General features: G+C 42.9%; 1 protein-coding gene across 4 annotated transcripts; it reads right to left on the reverse strand.

The window, feature by feature from the left end:
* Positions 1-1984: 1984 nt before the first annotated feature.
* On the reverse strand, positions 1985-21917 carry LOC121535437 (succinate dehydrogenase cytochrome b560 subunit, mitochondrial-like). Of its 4 annotated transcripts, none has more exons than XM_041842504.1 (6): positions 21826-21917; positions 16181-16240; positions 3679-3780; positions 2910-2971; positions 2363-2526; positions 1985-2229 (listed from the first exon to the last, which is right to left on the reverse strand). In XM_041842504.1, exons 1-6 carry the CDS (start codon positions 21900-21902, stop codon positions 2122-2124), a joined length of 573 nt encoding a protein of 190 aa, XP_041698438.1. In that variant the 5' UTR covers positions 21903-21917; the 3' UTR covers positions 1985-2121. The 4 variants fall into 4 exon arrangements, with proteins under 4 accessions (XP_041698438.1, XP_041698439.1, XP_041698440.1 ...); XM_041842505.2 differs by lacking the exon at positions 21826-21917 and adding an exon at positions 21630-21705; XM_041842506.2 differs by lacking the exons at positions 16181-16240; positions 21826-21917 and adding an exon at positions 21630-21701.
* Positions 21918-22746: the final 829 nt, after the last annotated feature.

Consider the following 22746-nt stretch of genomic DNA (forward strand, 5'->3'; position numbering starts at 1 on the left):
TAAGAATAAAACAACAACAAAAAAGTGTTGAGAAAAAAAAAGAGCAGAAGTAAAATAAAGTGACAGTAGGGAGGCTATATATACAATAAAATAAAGTGACAGTAGGGAGGCTATATATACAGGGGGGTACCGTTGCATAGTCAATGTGCGGGGGCACCGGCTAGTTGAGGTAGTTGAGGTAATATGTACATGTGGGTAGAGTTAAAGTGACTATGCATAAATACTTAACAGAGTAGCAGCAGCGTAAAAAGGATGGGGTGGGGGGGCAGTGCAAATAGTCCGGGTAGCCATGATTAGCTGTTCAGGAGTCTTATGGCTTGGGGGTAGAAGCTGTTGAGAAGTCTTTTGGACCTAGACTTGGCACTCCGGTACCGCTTGCCGTGCGGTAGCAGAGAGAACAGTCTATGACTAGGGTGGCTGGAGTCTTTGACAATTTGATGTACTGGGCCGTACGCACTACCCTCTGTAGTGCCTTGCGGTCAGAGGCCAAGCAGTTGCCATACCAGGCGGTGATGCAACCAGTCAGGATGCTCTCGATGGTGCAGCTGTAGAATTTTTTGAGGATCTGAGGACCCATGCCAAATCTTTTTAGTCTCCTGAGGGGGAATAGGCTTTGTCGTGCCCTCTTCACGACTGTCTTGGTGTGTTTGGACCATGATAGTTCGTTGGTGATGTGGACACCAAGGAACTTGAAGCTCTCAACCTGTTCCACTACAGCCCCATCGATGAGAATGGGGGCGTGCTCAGTCCTCTTTTTTTTTTTCCTGTAGTCCACAATCATCTCCTTTGTCTTGGTCACGTTGAGGGAGAGGTTGTTGTCCTGGCACCACACGGCCAGATCTCTGACCTCCTCCCTATAGGCTGTCTCATCGTTGTCGGTGATCAGGCCTACCACTGTTGTGTCGTCGGCAAACTTAATGATGGTGTTGGAGTCGTGCCTGGCCATGCAGTCATGGGTGAACAGAGAGTACAGGAGGGGGACTGAGCACGCACCCCTGAGGGGCCCCCGTGTTGAGGATCAGTGTGGCAGATGTGTTGTTACCTACCCTTACCACCTGGGGGCGGCCCGTCAGGAAGTCCAGGATCCAGTTGCAGAGGGGAGGTGTTTAGTCCCAGGATCCTTAGCTTAGTGATGAGCTTAGAGGGCACTATGGTGTTGAATGCTGAGCTGTAGTCAATGAATAGCATTCTCACGTAGGTGTTCCTCTTGTCCAGGTGGGAAAGGGCAGTGTGGAGTGCGATAGAGATTGCATCATCTGTGGATCTGTTGGGGCGGTATGCAAATTGGAGTGGGTCTAGGGTTTCTGGGATTATGCTGTTGATGTGAGCCATGACCAGTCTTTCAAAGCACTTCATGGCTACAGACGTCAGTGCTACGGGTCGGTAGTCATTTAGGCAGGTTATCTTAGAGTTCTTGGGCACGGGGACTATGGTGGTCTGCTTGAAACATGTTGGTATTACAGACTCAGTCAGGGACATGTTGAAAATGTCAGTGAAGACACTTGCCAGTTGGTCAGCACATGCTCGGAGTACACGTCCTGGTAATCCGTCTGGCCCTGCGGCCTTGTGAATGTTGACCTGCTTAAAAGTCTTACTCACATCGGCTACGGAGAGCGTGATCACATAGTCGTCCGGAACAGCTGGTGCTCTCATGCATGCTTCAGTGTTGCTTGCCTCGAAGCGAGCATAGAAGTGGTTTAGCTCGTTAGCCACAACAAATTGGAATTCGTAACATATCATACGTTTCTCAAATTCGTAACATTGTACGAATTTCAATTTGTAACATATTATACAAATTGCAATTTATAACATTCCATCCGAAACATCCACAAATGAATACATACCATACGAAACATAACATATCGTAGTAATTGGAGTGTCCTGGATTTTCATTTACTAGGCTACGTCTACCCCTGAGTCCATGTTAGCGCAGCGGTCTGTCTGATTGACCAGGCTAAGCCTTTCCATGATAAACCACAAAACATTTTTTTGGTTAGACATTTATTTAGACATTTATTTATCCATTCAATTACTGTGTTGGTGCCACAAAGACCAGAATATATCAACAAAACAACCCCTCCTCCTCCCTCCGCCTCGCTTTCTCTTCCCTTCCTTCCCTGCTCACATGTATGCAATGGCAGCAATGGAGGTCAGTATTGACAGCGCGATGACCACATAGCCCGAGCGGTACACCTCAGGAATCTTAAAGCCCGTACCGCTATCCCAGAACTGAGAGAGAGAGAGAGCGAAAGAAAAGCAGGATATATTAAAGGACAGACAAAAACAAGGACTAACATACCAGTATATTAGTTTTAAGGCGATGACCTAGTGTTGTTGTGCGTTGTGGACACATTTTACTTACCAGATGGCGGATTCCGTTCAAGGTGTGGTAGGACACAGGGAAGGCAATGCCAAACTTAGCTAGGCCGAGTAGAGCAGGGCCAATGGACAGGGAGTGGATCAGGTCAAGGTAGTATGGGTAGTTACCTGGCAACACCAACGCTAAGAGAGCAAACGCGGAGATACCTGAGAGAGAGAGCGAGAGAGGGGAGAGAGAGAGAGAGAGAGAGCGCACGAGAGAGAGAGGAGAGAAGAGAGAGAAGAAAGAGAGAAAGAGCACGAGAGAGAGAGAGAGAGAGAGAGAGAGAGAGAGAGAGAGAGCACGAGAGAGAGAGAGAGAGAGAGAGAGCACGAGAGAAGAGCGAGAGCGAGTGAGAGAGGAGAGCGAGAGAGAACAACATTATGTTTTTAGGACCGTGATCTTGTGGTCCTTTCCATGTACTGTAAAGGAGTAGGGTGAAGTTGACACCAGACGTTGATCTTGGGTCAGTTTTGCATTTCCCCCTATAATGGTTAAGGAAAAACTTCACCCTGGAGTGTACTGTAAAAGGTTTGTATATTAATATTACCTCCGCTGAGTCCCACTCCTGTGCCTCTGTGTGTGATGGACATCATCATAGGCATCGACCACCTGCAAGGCACAGGGTACCATGACAACACACGGCTGTCACACACACACAGTATACAAACACAGCATTTGTAGTTCACACTGGATATAAACCCTGTCAATACCTAAAGTTAGGTCTCTTGCGTTTTACCTGGCCACGTGACCCGATATTTAAATCTAATACATATCCATTGTTTATAGCAAAATCAATAAAAGCTCATTACATAATGAGTAGGGGGTGTAACGGTACACGTATTCGTACCGAACCGTTCGGTACGGGGACCTCGGTTCTGTCTGAACTGTGAACCCGAATGAATACATAAAAAAAGTGTATATGAAGAAATACATTTTTGTCAAATCAAAAATTAACCACATTAACAGTTGCCATTTAATTTTCCCGCTGTACCGAAACCGAACCTTAACCCAAATTAGTACAGAATCGTGGGTTTGGTGAACCGTTACACCCCTAATAATGAGTTAATTATCTTGCGAGGAGTGCCTGAGTGGTTGTTTTGTGGTTTAAAAGGTACTTGCTCCCCTGATCCATAAACAATGTCACAATGCACTGAATCAAAGCTGTGTGTATTGTCATTCTATTGGAGTTATCTCCGAGACGGCTTACGGAGAAGAAAGCAACTCAGACAAGCACCCTTCACAACTGAAATTTTACACACGGCCATTGCTGAGATGCACTGAGAGTTTATTCATTATTACACACGTAGACAACTTACTGATAGATAGTGATATGTGGCGACATGGGTCGGTTCAATTTGTTGTTTTTGGCCCAGAACTTGTTCATTTCCTCCTTTGCTGTGGTTCCCATTGGAACAGCACTAAAGACATAGAGAAAGGGTGTATTTAGAACAGGTACAGTACCAGTCAAAAGTTGACACACCTAGTCACTCAAGGGTTTTTTCTTTATTTTTACTATTTTCTACATTGTAGAATAATAGTGAAGACATCAAAACTATGAAATAGCACATATGGAATCATGTAGTAACCAAAAAGTGTTAAACAAATCAACATATATTTTATATTTGAGATTCTTCAAAGTAGCCACCCTTTGCCTTGATGACAGCTTTGCACAATCTTGGCATTCTCTCAACCAGCTTCATGAGGTAGTCACCTGGAATGCATTTCAATTAACAGGTGTGCCTTGTTAAAAGTTAATTTGTGGAATTTCTTTCCTTCTTAATGCATTTGAGCCAATCAGTTGTGTTGTGACAAGTATACAGAAGATAGCCCTATTTGGTAAAAGACCAAGTCCATATTATAGCAAGAACAGCTCAAAAAAGCAAAGAGAAACAACAGTCCATCATTACTTTAAGACATGAAGGTCAGTCAATACAGAACATTTCAAGAACTTTGAAAGTTTCTTCAAGTGCAGTCACAAAAACCATCAAGGGCTATGATGAAACTGGCTCTCATGAGGACCACCACAGGAAAGGAAGACCCAGAGTTAACTCTGCTGTAGAGGATAAGTTCATTAGAGTTAACTGCACCTCCGATTGCAGCCCAAATAAATGCTTCACAGAGTTCAAGTACCAGACATCTCAACATCAACTGTTCAGAGGAGACTGTGTGAATCAGGCCTTCATGGTCAGATTGCTGCAAAGAAACCACTACCAATAAGAAGAAGACTTGCTTGGGCCAAGAAACACGAGCAATGGACAGTAGACCGGTGGATATCTGTCCTTTGGTCTGTTGAGTCCAAATTTGAGATTTTTGGTTTCAACCGCTGTGTCTTTGTGAGACGCAGAGTAGGTGAACGGATGATCTCCACGTGTGGTTCCCACGTGAAGCATAGAGGAGGTGTGATGGTGCTTTGCTGGTGACACTGTCTGTGATATATTCAGAATTCAAGGCACACTTAACCAGCATGGCTACCACAACATTCTGCAGCGATACGCCATCCCATCTGGTTTGGGCTTAGTGGGACTATCATTTGTTTTTCAACAGGACAATGACCCAAAACACACCTCCAGGCTGTGTAAGGGCTATTTGACCAAGAAGGAGAGTGATGGAGGGCTGCATCAGATGACCTGGCCTCCACAATCCCCCGACCTCAACCCAATTGAGATGGTTAGGGATGAGTCGGACGGCAGAGTGAAGGAAAAGTAGTCAACAAGTGCTCAGCATACGTGGGAACTCCTTCAAGACTGTTGGAAAAGCATTCCTCATGAAGCTGGTTGAGAGAATGCCAAGAGTATGCAAAGCTGTCATCAAGGCAAAGGGTGGCTACTTTGAGGAAAATATATTTGATTTGTTTAACACTTTTTTGGTTACTACATAATTTCATATGTGTTATTTCATAGTTTTGATGTCTTCACTATTATTCTACAAATGTAGAAAATAGTAAAAATAAAGAAAAACCCTTGAGTGAGTAGGTGTGTCCAAACTTTTGACTGGTACTGTATATGCTAGAGAAAACATACAATTCCAACATAACATGTATTCACATTAAAGAATAACAGAGACAAGTGGGCAGGCACACACACCAAGGGTTGGAACCGGTTGATGGAACAGAACCAAAAACCGGAAAATACCTACATTATTTGAGGAACAGAACCCGACCGAAAACGAAAGTGATCTATATTGTTACAAAACACAACCGTATTTTAAACGCATGGGAAACGGTTAATAACGTTATTTTACGTTCCAGGCATTTTCTTCCAGTCCCACAAAAATCACAACACATTTGCCTATGCAAAGCCCTCACTCTGCCACTCAGAAACGTATTCCAGCGTCTGCCTGCCAGCTGTAAATCTTTGCCAGTGGGTGTGCGTGGGTGTGTAGGCTACCTGCCACCCCCCTCATAGTAGCCTACTGATGATGTTACAAGCGTAATTCAGAAATTAGGGAGATATATTTAATTATTGAAGAATGGATTGACTTTTTCAAAATGCTAGTTAAGGATACTATAGTTATCACGTTTCACATTGGATTTATTAACTACAAAAAAGGTAAGAAGGATTTTTTAATGGGCAATGGAAAAGCTCTAACAGGACACGTCTGCGTAGCCTCCTCGAACTTCGGAAAAATGTTAAGGCATTTTGACCTGTTCTTTAATACATCTCTTTTATCGCCAAAACAAAAAAAGATGCCCAAAAAGATGCCCAATCTTGCAAAGCCTCAGACGAGGCATGGAAAAGTGCCCCCCTCTGACAGCCCTTCTTCGGCCTCGGCGGACGATTGCTCAGAAGAAGCACCAGCATGACTCAGAATGGAGATGGACAAGGGTATAACAAAAATCCAAGAGACACTTTCTGAACGCCTCATCAAAATTGATGTGCTGGTCGATAAACTCCACGAAGACCAGAAAGTCACAAAGTTAGAAAAAGACCATGCTGACCAACAGGCTGCCATCCTGGACGTCCGCGAGGACGTGTATCAAAAGCACAAGAAAGTGGAAGACGCCATTTCTAAACTCGAGGAGAAATTTGATTCTTACCTAATTTTCCAAAAGCACATGAGTTTCAGATTTCAAGGTTTCCCAGAGGTCGTGGAGGGAAGAGACGCCATCTCCTTTCCACGGGAAAGGATTCCCAAATCCTGGATCTACCCCCTTCCGTGCACCCACTGGAAATTGTAGTGGCGCCGGAGAAGATGGCTGTAAAACGGCAGCTCTCTAACTCAAGACAAAGGAGATGATTGTGGACTACAGGGGGAAAAAAGAGGACTGAGCACAGGTTGAGAGCTTCAAGTTCCTTGGTGTCCACATCACCAACAAACTATCATGGTCCAAACACACCAAGACAGTCGTGAAGAGGGCACGACAAAGCCTATTCCCCCTCAGGAGACTGAAAAGATTTGGCATGGGTCCTCAGATCCTCAAAAAGTTCTACAGCTGCACCAGAGAGCATCCTGACTGGTTGCATCACCGCCTGGTATGGCAACTGCTCGGCCTCCGACCGCAAGGCACTACAGAGGGTAGTGCATACGGCCCAGTACATCACTGGGGCCAAGCTCCTGCCATCCAGGACCTCTATACCAGGCGGTGTCAGAGGAAGGACCTAAAAATTGTCAAAGACTCCAGCCACCCTAGTCATAGACTGTTCTCTCTGCTACCGCACGGCAAGCGTTACCGGGGTGCCAAGTTTAGGTCCAAAAGGCTTCTCAACAGCTTCTACCCCCAAGCCATAAGACTCCTGAACAGCTAATCATGGCTACCCCCCCCCCCCCACTCCCCCACTACTCTGTTTATTATTTATGCATAGTCACTTTAACTCTACCCACATGTACAGTTCAAGTCGGAAGTTTACATACACCTTGCCAAATACATTTAAACTCAGTTTTTCACAATTCCTGACATTTAATCCTAGTAAAAAGTCCCTGTCTTAGGTCAGTTAGGATCACTTTATTTTAAGAATTGTGAAATGTCAGAATAATAGTAGAGAGAATGATTTCTTTCAGCTTTTATTTCTTTCATTACATTCCCAGTGGGTCAGAAGTTTACATACACTCAATTAGTATTTGGTAGCATTGCCTTTAAATTGTTTAACTTGGGTCAAATGTTTCAGGTAGCCTTCCACAAGCTTCCCACTATAAGTTGGGTGAATTTTGGCCCATTCCTCCTGACAGAGCTGGTGTAACTGAGTCAGGTTTGTAGGCCTCCTTGCTCGCACACGCTTTTTCAGTTCTGTCCACACATTTTCTATAGGATTGAGGTCAGGGCTTTGTGATGGCCACTCCAATACCTTGACTTTGTTGTCCTTAAGCCATTTTCCAACAACTTTGGAAGTATGCTTGGGGTCATTGTCCATTTGGAAGACCCATTTGCGACCAAGCTTTAACTTCCTGACTGATGTCTTGAGATGTTGCTTCACTATATCCACATAATTTTCCTTCCTCATGATGCCATCTATTTTGTGAAGTGCACCAGACCCTCCTGCAGCAAAGCACCCCCACAGCATGATGCTGCCACCCCCATGCTTCAGGGTTGGGATGGTGACCCCACTTTTCCCCCAAACATAACGATGGTCATTATGGCCAAACAGTTCTATTTTTGTTTCATCAGACCAGAGGACATTTCTCCAAAAAGTACGATCTTTGTCCCCATGTGCAGTTGCAAACCATAGTCTGGCTTTTTTAAGGCGGTTTTGGAGCAGTGGCTTCTTCCTTGCTGAGCGGCCTTTCAGGTTATGTCGATATAGGACTCGTTTTACTGTGGATATAGACACTTTTGTACCCGTTTCCTCCAGCATCTTCACAAGGTCCTTTGCTGTTGTTCTGGGATTGATTTGCACTTTTCGCACCAAAGTACGTTAATCTCTAGGAGACAGAACGTGTCTCCTTCCTGAGCGGTATGACGGCTGCGTGGTCCCATGGTGTTTATACTTGCGTACTATTGTTTGTACAGATGAACCTGGTACCTTCAGGCATTTGGAAATTAATCCCAAGGATGAACCAGACTTGTGGAGGTATACAATTTTTTTTCTGAGGTCTGATTTCTTTTGATTTTCCCATGATGTCAAGCAAAGAGGTACTGAGTTTGAAGGTAGGCCTTGAAATACATCTACAGGTACACCTCCAATTGACTCAAATGATGTCAATTAGCCTATCAGAAGCTTCTAAAGCCATGACATCATTTTCTGGAATTTTCCAAGCTGTTTAAAGGCACACTCAACTTAGTGTATGTAAACTTCTGACTCACTGGAATTGTGATAGTGAATTATAAGTGAAATAATCTGTCTGTAAACAATTGTTGGAAAAATTACTTGTATCATGCACAAAGTAGATGTCTTAACCGACTTGCCAAAACTATAGTTTGTTAACAAGAAATTTGTGGAGTGGTTGAAAAACGAGTTTTAATGACTCAACCTAAGTGTACGTAAACTTCCGACTTCAACTGTACATATTACCTCAATTACCTCGACTAGCCGATGCCCCCGCACATTGACTCTGTACAGGTACCCCCCTGTATATAGCCTCCCTACTGCTATTTTATTTTACTGCTGCTCTTTAGTTATTTGCTTGTATTTTTTTACTTAACACTTTTTTATTTTACCTTTTTATTTAAAAAACTGCATTTTTGGTTAAGGGCTTGTAAGTTAGCATTTCACTGTAATGTCTACACCTGTTGTATTCGGCGCATGTGGCAAATAAAATTTCATTTGATTTAAGAAGGCCCATCGCACGCTACGGAGGCGGCTGCCTGGCCAGGTTGCACTCAGGGCATTTGTCATTACATTGCTACGGTACCAGGACACTGTTCGCATCCTCTCTGCTGCCCGAGCAAAGGGAGCGCTCAAGTAAGGAGATGATAATCATGATAATAATATAATATAATAATAATATGCCATTTAGCAGACGCTTTTATCCAAAGCGACTTAGTCATGTGTGCATACATTTTTACATATGGGTGGTCCCGGGGATCGAACCCACTTCCCTGGCTTTACAAGTGCCATGCTCTATCAATTGAGCTACAGAGGACCACTGTCCGGATCTTTCTCCCATACTACATAAGAGGCTTCTGCGGCAGGCTGGCTCGGCATACGGTCAGCGCTACCCGATGACTTTGTGGATGGAAACCAAGAATGGTGAGCGCACATTTGACTCTGTGAAGACGGCTGAAACATACATGAGGAAAGAACTCCCTGACTTGGTCACTCCTACTACATTATGAGGAATTGTCTTTTGAACTTGGATACAGTGGATAGTGAACTGTTAGAACATGAGGAAACGACTCATATGATCGACTGGCTGGCATGGCAAGCTGGCAAGGTGGCTAGCTTGATTCCGTTCTCATGATCATTGCAACTCCACGAGGTGAGATCTTGCATGGAGCCCCAGGCTGAGGGAGATTGACAGTTCTTTTGTGTTTCTTCCATTTGCGAATAATCACACCAACTGTTGTCACCTTCTCACCAAGCTGCTTGGCGATGGTCTTGTAGCCCATTCCAGCCTTGTGTAGGTCTACAATCTTGTCCCTGACATCCTTGGAGAGCTCTTTGGTCTTGGCCATGGTGGAGAGTTTGGAATCTGATTGATTGATTGCTTCTGTGGACAGGTGTCTTTCATACAGGTAACAAGCTGAGATTAGGAGCATTACCTTTAAAAAAGAGTGTGCTCCTAATCTCAGCTCGTTACCTGTATAAAGGACACCTGGGAACCAGAAATCTTTCTGATTGAGAGGGGGTCAAATACTTATTTCCCTCATTAAAATGCAAATCAATTTATAACATTTTTTACATGTGTTCTTCTGGATTTTTTTGCTGTTATTCTGTCTCTCACTGTTCAAATAAACCTACCATTAAAATTATAGACTGATCATTTCTTTGTCAGTGGGCAAACGTACAAAATCAGCAGGGGATCAAATACTTTTTTCCCCTCACTGTATGTATGTATGTGCATTCGGAAAGTATTCAGACCCCTTGATTTTTTCCACATTGTTACGATACAGCCTTATTCTAAAATTGATTAAATAAAAAATGACAAAGCGAAAACTGTTTAGAAATTTTTGCAAATGTATATATATAAAAAAACGGACATACCTTATTTACATAAGTATTCAGACCCTTTGCTATGAGACTCGAAATTGAGCTCAGGTGCATCCTATTTCCATTTATCATAATTGAGATGTTTCTACAACTTTATGGGAAGTCCACCTGTGGTAAATTCAATTGATTTTACATGATTTGGAAAGGAACACGCTGGTCTATATAAAGGTCCCACAGTTGACAGTGCATGTCAGAGCAAAAACCAAGCCATGAGGTCGAAGGAATTGTCCGTAGAGCTCCGAGACAGGATTGTGTCGAGGCACAGATCTGGGGAAGCGTAGAACAACATTTCTGCAGCATTGAAGGTCCCCAATAACACAGTGGCCTCCATCATTCTTAAATGGAAGAAGTTTGGAACCACCAAGACTCTTCCTAGAGCTGGCCGCTCAGCCAAACTGAGCAACCGGGGGAGAAGGGCTTTGGTAAGGGAGTTGACCAAGAACCCGATGGTCACTCTGACAGAGCTCCAGAGTTCCTCTGTGGAGATGGGAGAACCTTCCAAAAGGACAACCATCTCTGCAGCACTCCACCAATCAGGCCTTTATGGTAGTGGCCAGACGGAAGCCACTCATCAGTAAAAGGCACATGACAGCCCGCTTCGAGATTGCCAAAAGGCACCTAAAGGACTCTCAGACCATGAGAAACAAGATACTCTGGTCTGCTGAAATCAAGATTGAACTCACTCTTTGGCCTGAATGCTAAGCGTCAGGTCTGGTGGAAACCTGGCACCATCCCTAAGGTGAAGCATGGTGGTGGCAGCATCGATTCACAAAATAAAATTACAATCAAATTGACAAACATAGGCAACAATAATGACCGGACTATTGAGCCCCACATGATGGTCACCAGCCGCACCTTCCCGCACACTCAAATGTCAACCAATCGCCATTCCCAAAGGCGCTCTGAAACCTGTGCCGCGCGGCGACAAAAGCGATGACCACAAACGCACTCAAGCAGCACAGGAAAAAATACATCAAGTTATGATTAATAAATGAAAACCTTTACCAGACGATAACTATCATTCCTCAAATATAGAGACAATTAGTTAAACAATCACCATCATCCTAAATTAACAACCAAAAAGTTAAAGAATAATCATTTAACTCCCAATGTCCATAACAGTTATTCTAGAATCAACTTATTTAACTACTGGGTGTAAGTATTTACCAAGATGTATATCAGATCGTTCTGCCCTGCTGGCTTCATTACAGTCAGTAAAACACAACCATCCTCAAGAAGGTGGAGGTTTGGCACATACTTAATAAATAATCCCACATTTGTAACATTTCTGAACACTCAAATCAACATATATTTTAGCACCAATAACAACTCAGCCTCCCCCCTAATTTTATGGGAACCTCTCCTTGCATATCTGAGAGGGCAAATAATTTCATTTAGTTCAGGTAATCATTTCGTTTAGTTCAGGTGCTCGTAAAATGGATTTTTTTTAACCTTTATTTAACTAGGCAAGTCAGTTAAGAACAAATTCTTATTTACAATGACGGCCTACTTGTAAAGCCCCCCCGGCCAAACCTTCCCCTAACCCGGACGAAGCCCTATGGGACTATCGATCACGGCCGGTTGTGATACAGCCCGGGATTGAACCCGGGTCTGTAGTGACGCCTGCGCCACTCGGGAGGCCTAAGGTATAAGGCTTTGGAGAAATACATTAGAGATCTGGAAAATGAACATAGTAAAAATTTGACTCAAAGCCATTGGAATATTGTCACGCCCTGACAGAGTTCGCTAGTTGGTTTGGTCAGGGTGTGAGTATCTATGTGTAGATCTAGTATGTTTTAGATCTATGTTGGCCGGGTGTGGTTCCCGATCAGAGGCAGCTGTCGATCGTGGTCTCTGATTGGGGATCATACTTTAGGTAGCCATTTTGCCTACCTATGTTGTGGGATCTCGACTCTCGTTTGGCGTGTCTGTGTGTAGCCATTGTGAGCTTCACGTTACGTTGCTTGTTGTTGTTTTGTCGTGTGTTAACTTAGTGAATAAACATGTATGCGTTCCACGCTGCACCTTGGTCCAATCCTGTACTCAACGAACGTGACAAATATAACACCCTGACGACCCACAAAGAGGGAAAACGCTCTTAGAACTTAGGAGTACAAAACAAAACTACTATAAACATGGAGATATAGCAGGAAAGTTGCTTGCTTGGCAGATCAGGAAAGAGGAAGCTAGTATAGTTATTAGCTCTATTTAACTGCCCAATAACACAGTTGTTCAGGGTCCTGAGGAAATTAATCTAGTCTTTAGGGAGTTTTATGAAAACATTGTACAAGTCTGAAGGGGATGCCCCTGCCACAATGCATGAGTTTTTGAACAAACTCAATTTACAAGTTTTTAACTGATGAGGAGAGAGAGTACTTGGAGAAAGAGATTACATCTGAGGAAATTAAGGAATCCATTTTCAACACTGCTGGGGGAAAATCACCAGGGTTAGATGGATTCCCTATTGAATTCTATAGATCCTTTTTACCCAAACTAATTGAACCTCTTTGCAATATGTTTAATTATGTCAGAGACAGAAAAGCTCCCAGACACACTGGAACAAGCACTGATCACAGTTTTGTTAAAACCTTGGAAAGATCCTCCGCTTTGTGGGTCATATAGACCAAGTTCTTATTGAACACTTGTTTCTTGCAAAACTCATAGCTCTTAAGACTAGATAAGGTTCTTCCTGACTTGGTTGATATGGACCAAACAGGCTTTGCTAGAAACCACTCATCTCCTGATAATATCAGAAGATTATTTAATATTATGCATTATGTAGAGAATGACCAAGAACCTGTAGTGGCGGCTTCATTAGATAAGGAAAAAGCTTTTGACCACACAGAACGGAACTACCTGTTTGAAGTTTCACAGCGGATGAATATTGGACCCAAGTATGTAGGTCTGATTAGATTACTGTACAAATATCCGGTAGCTCAGATCCTGACTAATGGAAATGTTTCCTCCCAGCTCTACCCATCACGTGGCACAAGACAGGGTTGCCCCGCTAGTCCTCTCCTTTTTTCTTTGGCTATCAAGCCACTGGCAGAAGCTTTTCGATCTCATCCATCCATGGTGTTCGTCTAGGTGAGCGCGAACATCTCGTCTCGCTATACGCTGATTACATTTTGCTTTACCTCACTAAACCAGAAATGGCACTCTGAGCATTAGTTGGCATCCTGAAAGAATACGGGACCTTTTCAGGATATAAAATAAACCTATGGAAGACTATAATTACGCCTTTTAACAGGGCAGCTATGCAGAACCCAATCTTAGACCAGACATTTTCTTGTAGATCTCAGAAAATGACATATCCAGGATTGCAAATTCCTTCTGAAATGAATAAGACATATCTACTGAACTGTCCTCCACTTCTCAAAAAGGTTGGGGAAGAATTGGATAGATGGAGGGATTGTCCCTTTTTCAAACCTTGCCCTTTCCTATTCCCAAAGTTTTTTCAAACAAATTAATAGGAAGGTCTCTTCATTTCTGTGGAAAGGGCTCTATCTGACTTCCAGTTGTACTACTGGCATCTCAGTTAAAGGCTGTGTGGGTACGGCAAAATACAACAAGTTCACCCTCTTGGAGACAGAGGAAGAGTGTCTTTCCTCTGTTTCATTGTCATCTATACCTTATAGTAGCCCACCTAAAGCTTTGCTAGGTCTCATAAACACCCCTTTAATTAAAAACACTAAATATATTGATTGAAGTCTGTAAACAAACAGAAGGGCATAGATCTATATATGAACAAACACCTTTCTATAATAACCCCCATCTTACCCAAAACCCTGAGAGATGGTATTACATTTTCTTGGTTCAACAAAGGAATTAAAACATTTGGTCATCTGTAAAGAGAAGGTGAACTACTACGCTTTCAACAACCGGCATCTCATTTTCAGTTACCTCAAACTCATTTCTTCAAGTACCTACAGGTTCGGCATTATATTGCCACTCAACAGGGAGGATTCAGCCCAGGAGTACATCTACACCTGATAAACTGTGGCTGGAGAGGAAAGGGGTAAAAGGTTTCATTTATTACATGTACTCTAGTCTTCAAGCTCTGTTGGGGAACGATGAATCTCTGGAGGCTTGCATGAAGTGGTGTGATGACCTTGATCTCATTGTTGAGGATGAGAATGGGCAAAGCTCTTTTTAGATGCTCAGCAACTTCCATTTAACAAAATTCTATATTTTACATAGGGTTTACTTTACACCAGAAAGGTTTAAAGTGGACCCTAAATATTCAAAATGTTGCCCAAGGTGTAAAACAGGGGTGGGCCCACTTATGCATATTTTTTTGTCCTGCCCTGAACTAGGCAATTGTTGGAAAGACATTATCCAGATGTTATCACAGGTCACTAATATGATTGTACCACTAGATCCTTCCCTTATTCTTCTTGGAGATGACTCTGTTCTACCAGTTAATGTTGGTAGCAAAACCAGATTCATTAAATTGGCAGTCAATGCAGCCAATTAATGGAAGTGTGGAAGTGTGACACTCCGCCAAGCAAGCAGATGTGGCTAAAATAACTAACTTCCTATATTCCATCTGAAAAATTATGTACAATTTACGTAGTAAACCCTTTGAATTGACTGATGTCTGGGGGGACGTTCAGAAGTTTCTAGAGTCGTCACCTTAGATGCCTCATTGTTATTTTCTTCCTTAATGTATCATTTTTATTAGTATTTGTTTTTGCGTTGAATAATTTGTTTTCTAGCATTGGATGTTTATTTGTTTTTATTTAACTAGGCAAGTCAGTTAAGAACAAATTCTTATTTACAATGACGGCCACACCCTCCGCTAACCCGGACGACGCTGGGCCAATTGTGCGCCGCCCTATGGGACTCCCGATCATGGTCGGTTGTGATACAGCCCGGGATCGAACCCGGGTCTATAGTGACGCTTAGACCGCTGCGCCACTCAGGATCCCCTGATAATCATTGAAGCTAATACCCGGTGAAGGGAGGGAGGGGGGTGTTCATGTGTTGGGGAGGGAAAGGTTTAGCACGATGTGCTCCCGTGTGGCCTGTTGTGTTGAGTGGGTGGGAGGAATAACTGGACATTATCTGTCATATTTTGCTGCTTATAAATATATTGTACAAAAAATATTATCTAGTGCTCCTCTACAAGCTGTTAGCTTGCGAACGTTAGCTCTGGTCCAACGTTAAACCAACTCTGAAGTTCAAAGAGATTCAAAGTTCCTGCATAGAAGCCCCTCCTCCGTAGGTATAATTCTGTGGGCCTAATTCAGATAATGCATGTCATAACAAGATGCCCAGCGCTTCAAGGCAAGCTTCCTCCATCCTCACCCTCAAAATGTCAGTTCCATCTCGCGCCCTACACTGTGACTGGCAGCACAGTGTGTGTTGGTCTTTCATTATGATTCAACCATGCTGTTACGGCAAAATACAACTTGCTCTTAAAATACTTTCCTATACAGATTAAATTGCTTAGCTGCTCCCCAGCAAGCTGCTCTATGCGCACTGACTGGTGAAGTCATTTAATGTCGAGCTAAAGGAAACTATATATATTTCAGAGGTTTAAAAAGGTACAGAAAGGAATGATATAAAGCAGTATTTGTTTTTTTATTCGAACCAATTCAGAACTTTCTTTTGCTGGTCGGAACAGTGGAACAAAAGGAAAAAAAAAAAAAAGTTATGTTCAGAACGAAACGATTGGAAAATAATTTCAGTTCCAACCCGACACTGACACACTCACACAAAATCTACTCACTGTCTGTAGAAAACGCCAAACCGAGGGCGGGATAAGCAAGTGCCCTGTCGGGCTAGTGTCCTGTGAGAGAGATCAAACAACATATTTTAGTAATGTTAGTAATAACATTTTTTAGTTGTAAATGACAAGGTTTGTTTCACTGAGCAAGTTCCTTCCTATTTCATCAGAGGAGATTATAGCCTACACTGATAACTATCAGTTTGATATTGGTGAAACGAAGTTGAGCAATAGCTGAAATAATAATGCACCAGCAAGGACGTTCATGTTCAAACTAGAGCTCTACTACCCGAATGCGTCGGGTTAGGGCCTGTTTTTTCATCCATAACTACGGGACGGGCAGGGCTCCGGTATCACTAAATTGATCACTAACATTTGAAAGTTGAGCCATTTTCTCGTGCTCTACTGCGCATTACAGTCATATGACTGAGATCATAAGATGGTGTCAGAAGTGCTTCAATCTCGTCAAATATAAGACAGGAGAGATTATTTCAAAGAAAATAATAAATGTTCCTTGAATTTTGTCCAAGTTTTGAGTGATGAAAAGCTAACCGCTCTCTAATGTCTCGTCATTGAGAAGAGCAGCCCAAGCGGAGCCGTTGGGTACTCACAGACCGAGCTGCCATGAACTGAGAAGAGCAGCACATGGATTTACTAACGGAGGAAGTTAGTCAAGGTTTGAAATAATTACAGTATGTTTTTGTCAAATACTATATTGGTTTGGGCTTCTTGCAGTCAATTTGCAGTGTACAAAGTATTTGTAATTATGTTCCGGCCCCCCAACCAACCGCTCAAGAAAAAAATCGTCCCGCAGCTGAAGGTAGTTGGGAAACCAAGCTCTAAATGTTAACACGCATCGCTTGTGGTACGGTTTTGGAAACATAAGGAACATATCTTTCATATCAGCGAGAAATAAAATTTAAAAAAACGAAAGGTTCAATTACTACACACCTTTATAGGGTCAGGGGTCGCATTGGCTTTCAGAAATCTAAATTTTCAAAACCATCAACAAAAAAAAAGTGCATTTTAAACCATTTCACCTGCGTTTTATATTGAACGTCAACAGTTGTTTTCTTTTGCTTCAATATAGTGAGAAGGGACATGCAACTATAGTTTCTTCACACCAAATACACTGCTCCAAAAAATAAAAAGGGAACACTCCAAGTCAATCACACTTCTGTGAAATCAAACTGTCCACTTAGGAAGCAACACTGATTGACAATACATTTCACATGCTGTTGTGCAAATGAAATAGACAACAGGTGGAAATTATAGGCAATTAGCAAGACACCCCCAATAAAGGACTGGTTTTGCAGGTGGTGACCACAGACCACTTCTCAGTTCCTATGCTTCCTGGCTGATGTTTTGGTCACTTTTGAATGCTGCCGGTGCTTTCACTCTAGTGGTAGCATGAGACGGAGTCTACAACCCACACAAGTGGCTCAGGTAGTGCAGCTCATCCAGGATGGCACATCAATGCGAGCTGTGGCAAGAAGGTTTGCTGTGTCTGTCAGCGTAGTGTCCAGAGCATGGAGGCGCTACCAGGAGACAGGCCAGTACATCAGGAGACGTGGAGGAGGCCGTAGGAGGGCAACAACCCAGCAGCAGGACTGCTACCTCCGCCTTTGTGCAAGGAGGAGCACTGCCAGAGCCCTGCAAAATGACCTCCAGCAGGCCACAAATGTGCATGTGTCTGTTCAAACGGTCAGAAACAGACTCCATGAGGGTGGTATGAGGGCCCGACGTCCACAGGTGGGTGCAGGACGTTTGGCATTTGCCAGAGAACACCAAGATTGGCAAATTCGCCACTGGCGCCCTGTGCTCTTCACAGATGAAAGCAGGTTCACACTGAGCACATGTGACAGAGTCTGGAGACGCCGTGGAGAACGTTCTGCTGCCTGCAATATCCTCCAGCATGACCGGTTTGGCGGTGGGTCAGTCATGGTGTGGGGTGGCATTTCTTTGGGGGGCCGCACAGCCCTCCATGTGCTCGCCAGAGGTAGCCTGACTGCCATTAGGTACCGAGATGAGATCCTCAGACCCCTTGTGAGACCATATGCTGGTGCGGTTGGCCCTGGGTTCCTCCTAATGCAAGACAATGCTAGACCTCATGTGGCTGGAGTGTGTCAGCAGTTCCTGCAAGAGGAAGGCATTGATGCTATGGACTGGCCCGCCCGTTCCCCAGACCTGAATCCAATTGAGCACATCTGGGACATCATGTCTCGCTCCATCCACCAACGCACAGACTGTCCAGGAGTTGGCGGATGCTTTAGTCCAGGTCTGGGAGGAGACCATCCACCACCTCATCAGGAGCATGCCCAGGCGTTGTAGGGAGGTCATACAGGCCACACACACTACTGAGCCTCATTTTGACTTGTTTTAAGGACATTACATCAAAGTTGGATCAGCCTGTAGTGTGGTTTTCCACTTTAATTTTGAGGGTGACTCCAAATCCAGACCTCCATGGGTTGATAAATTTGATTTCCATTGATAATTTTTGTGTGATTTTGTTGTCAGCACATTCAACTATGTAAAGAAAAAAGTATTTAATAAGATTATTTCATTCATTCAGATCTAGGATGTGTTATTTTAGTGTTCCCAGTTAGTGCAACACATTCCGCAGAAAATCAGAAGCAGAACGCTAATTGGCTAGCAGCCAGACAAGTAAATTACCTTCCAATGAAAAAGCAAGGTATTTTTTTTACAAAAACGATGCATGGCCATCATATTTCTAATGTTTATCATGCATTTTAACTTGCTACCGGAGAAAAACTATACCGGAGGTAAGTACCGGAGAAAAACTAGACAGGAGGAAAGTATGTTAAGTACCGGAGAAAAGTAGCTTACACACAGAGGAAGACGACGTGAGAGGCATAATTCGGCCCAAAACCTGTCCTCTCCAGCAGGTGGCATTTTTATTTATTTTCGTAATGTTTAAGTTGTTACGAGTGTACTGATATAAGTAGGACCATGACATCCCGGCAATTTTGAGAAAAAACACTTTATATCTGAGTTGTGCCAGTTGTTCACACGCGTATATCTGCCCTCTCATTGGCTAGAATGGTCCCTCCTGATCTTGCCTCCTCCCTACTGCCTACCATTTTTTAAGACATGTATTTTCTTTTAGGTTCCGGAGCGGCCACTTCAGTATCCAGTCAATATAATGGATAATTTGTTGCTACATATCAGTCAGAGCGCTAGTGAACCAGTGACAAGGGCAAAGATATTTCATCCGAGTGGAGAAGTGCAACTGAAGCACGAAATTAGTACTTTTACATTCATGATTTGGAACAAACCCTCACTGAAGCCGAGCAGAATTTACAATTAGAAGCATTTTAGATGTACATGTACAAAACGCAGTAAGATATTTTTTCTGTGTTTAATCTTTCGTTTTCTGCATGAAAAAGGCAAAATTCTGCGTTAACGCGACCCCTGAGGGTTTGGTTGGGTTTCCCACGCAGCCATATTTCCATGTTACAGCGATTGTTTACGGAAAACAGGCGGAAGACAGAGGCTTACCTGTGATAATTAGCTATCTGAGTCCCCAAACACCTGTGTAAATGGAAGACTGACGCCACAAACGTGTTGTCACTGAAAAATACTATTGGCTGCAAGTGATGGGAGTATTGGCTGTTTTGGCTGCCAGACCCAATTCACCTCTAAACAGAACATGTAAGGTCCTTGGACTAGAAAGAGTAACGTTAGGCTCCTTTAGTTCATTATTGGGCTAAGGAATCCCGACTGATTTCAGCACCCAAAGAATAGCCCGCAATTACACATGACATTGTTCTGTGTAATTGCGGGCTATTCTTTGGGTGCTGAAATCAGTCTTTTTTATAAAAACATAATTTTATGTGACATCGGAAGCCCACACTAGTCGTAAATCGTTGAGTTTAGTCGGCTAATGAATCCCTAGATAACCCCACATCCAAAGGTTGGGACAAGCTAGCTAGCTAGTCCTTGATCATGACTCTCAGTTCCATTAAATTAGACATAAGTCATTGGACGAAGGAGTCTTCTGTATGGGGGAATTTTATTAAGAGCCCCGACGCTCGTTCTGAAAATTAACACGCATCGCTTGATGCACGATTTTGGAAGCATAATGACTTTATTTCAGATCAACGAAAAATACTTTTCAAAAAACAAAAGGTTAAATTGATACACACCTTTATGGGGTTAGTGTTCCCACACGGCCACATCTCCATGTTACAACGAGTGTTTGCGGAAGACAGAGGGACCACCTGTGCTAATTAGTTACAGTATCTAACATGTGCCAAACTAGCTCTCAAACTCTAGGCGGCATTCTCCCTAAAGTTCTCAGCCGTCAGCTTCACCCATGACAGGCTCATATGAACTACAATCCCGACGCTGTGTTTTAACTTTTAGAAACGTCACTAATCATCGCTTGTGACACGGCTTTCAAAACATATGGCCCTCATCTTTCATCAGCGAGAAAGAATCCTTCAAAAAAAAATGTACACTTACTGTAGCAGTTACAGAGCCATACAGCTGTGGGTGCCTCCATCCTAGAAACTACACTTCCCGAGTTAGACATACACACAGGTGTTCGGAGCATGCTAGATAGCTAATTAGTACAGGTGGTCGCCTCTGTCTTCTGTCCGTAAACAAGCGCTGTAACATGGCAATAGGGCCGTGTGGGTACACTAACCCTATCAAGGTGTGTATCAATTTAAACTATTTTTTATTTATTTTCTTTCTCACTGATATGAAATATAAGGTCCTTATGCTTCCAAAACAGCAAGTGACGTGTATTAATGTTCCGATTGAGCGTCAGGTCTCTTAACAAAACTCACCCTTACAGAAGAGGCCTTTGTACAATGACTTACGTGTAATGTCATGGAACTGAGTCAAGATCGAGGGCTAGCTCCGAACACCTGTGTGTAACTGAAGAATGTGATACGAAAGTAAAGGGCTTTGTTTCTAGAACCGTATCGCAATTGAAAATTAATTCACGTTTAGATGGAGAATTTGGCTGTTTTGGCTGCCAGAGCCAGTCTACCTCTGAAAATAACATACAAGGTCCTTGGACCTAAAGGAGTAAAGGTTGGCTCCTTAAGAGTACATATTAGGTTAGCTAACGAGGATACTACACAAGCAATCTAGCTAGCTGGTTATATACATGGAACTTTGAAGCATTGTTTCCATAGGAATGTAAAGCTCATTTGAGCGTTTATATCTATCAAAATAACTTGCTGTAAATCTAAAATCTGTTGTCACAGGAGGAGCTAGCTAGCATGCTAAGGTTAGTATGTGTCGCAAGCAACAATGTTATGACGATAGTAGGGTGAACCAAGCTCTCTAGCTAAATAAATCTATTTGAACATCACTCTAAGACAAATTAATAAGTATTACACATATGTCTAACCAACAAACGAAATGTAAACATAAATAAACTGTCTCAAAGTTAGATAAGGCACAGGTAGCTACTGACCTTAGAAGTAACGCCATTGTTTCTTTAACAGCTGAAACAGGATATGGCGTAAACGGATGTTATTATATTTTTCCTGACGGTCAAGTCAGTGCTAGACGGAATCCTTGGGACGTCCATACCCTTACTCTAACCTAACCTTAATCATGACCTTGACCTTGACCCTTACCCTAACCCTAACATTAACAGTGACCCTTACCCATTCAAAATGTCAACTTCAATGGGGGATATGGACGTCCCAGGATCCCGGATAGCAGAGACCCTGACGATCCCCATGAGAAGGTCAGAATGGAAAATCAAAATGGCCTAAGGAAAAAAAATATCTACACCAAAGATGATCTATTACATGGAAAAAATTGAAACGCAGGTCCTCAATTATTGCGGGCAAGCGAGATCAGGTGGGACCATTCTAGCCAATGAGAGGGCAGATATGCACGTGAACAACAGGCATACCTAGCTTTTCTCAAAGTTCTGCAATGCCAAGTGCATCCCCTTATATCAGTACATTTGTAACAGCCTAAACTTCTATTAGATCAAATAAGCCTCACGTAATTCGACATGAAGATTAGGTCTGCTTCCAAAACCGTACTGCAACCGATGCGTGTTAATGTTCAGACCGAACGTTGCCTCTAAACCGAAGACGCCTTCGTCCAATGACTCTTATGTGTAATGTAATGGAACTGAGAGTCATGATCAAGGGCTAAGGTTAAATAGGCTGTATATTGATCTAGGTCCTAGGAAGTGGATGCTCTTATCATTTATGACCTAATAATATGAATGTTGTAATAATATATTTGGTAATAGGTTACAAAAGGGCAAACATGAACAACTGCTTTGTGCAGATTAACTTTATTTCATATCGAGACACATTTCAGAGCAACGCATTTTCACCCAACGTCCCATCTGTCATATGTGGTGTTCCAACTTCACCCTATATTCCCTATATAGTGCACTACTTTTGACCAATGCCCATATGGCTCTGGTCAAAAGTAGTGCACTGTGTATGGAATATAGGGTGCCATTTGGAATGGAACCACAGTCTTCAGTACTGATCATTGATGCAATTAAATTGACATGTTTTGCTTTTGAAATACATTTTATTTGGTGAAGCAAAAACGAT

Source organism: Coregonus clupeaformis, chromosome 21 (genome assembly GCF_020615455.1).
Source record: "Coregonus clupeaformis isolate EN_2021a chromosome 21, ASM2061545v1, whole genome shotgun sequence".
NCBI classification, from domain to species: domain Eukaryota; kingdom Metazoa; phylum Chordata; class Actinopteri; order Salmoniformes; family Salmonidae; genus Coregonus; species Coregonus clupeaformis.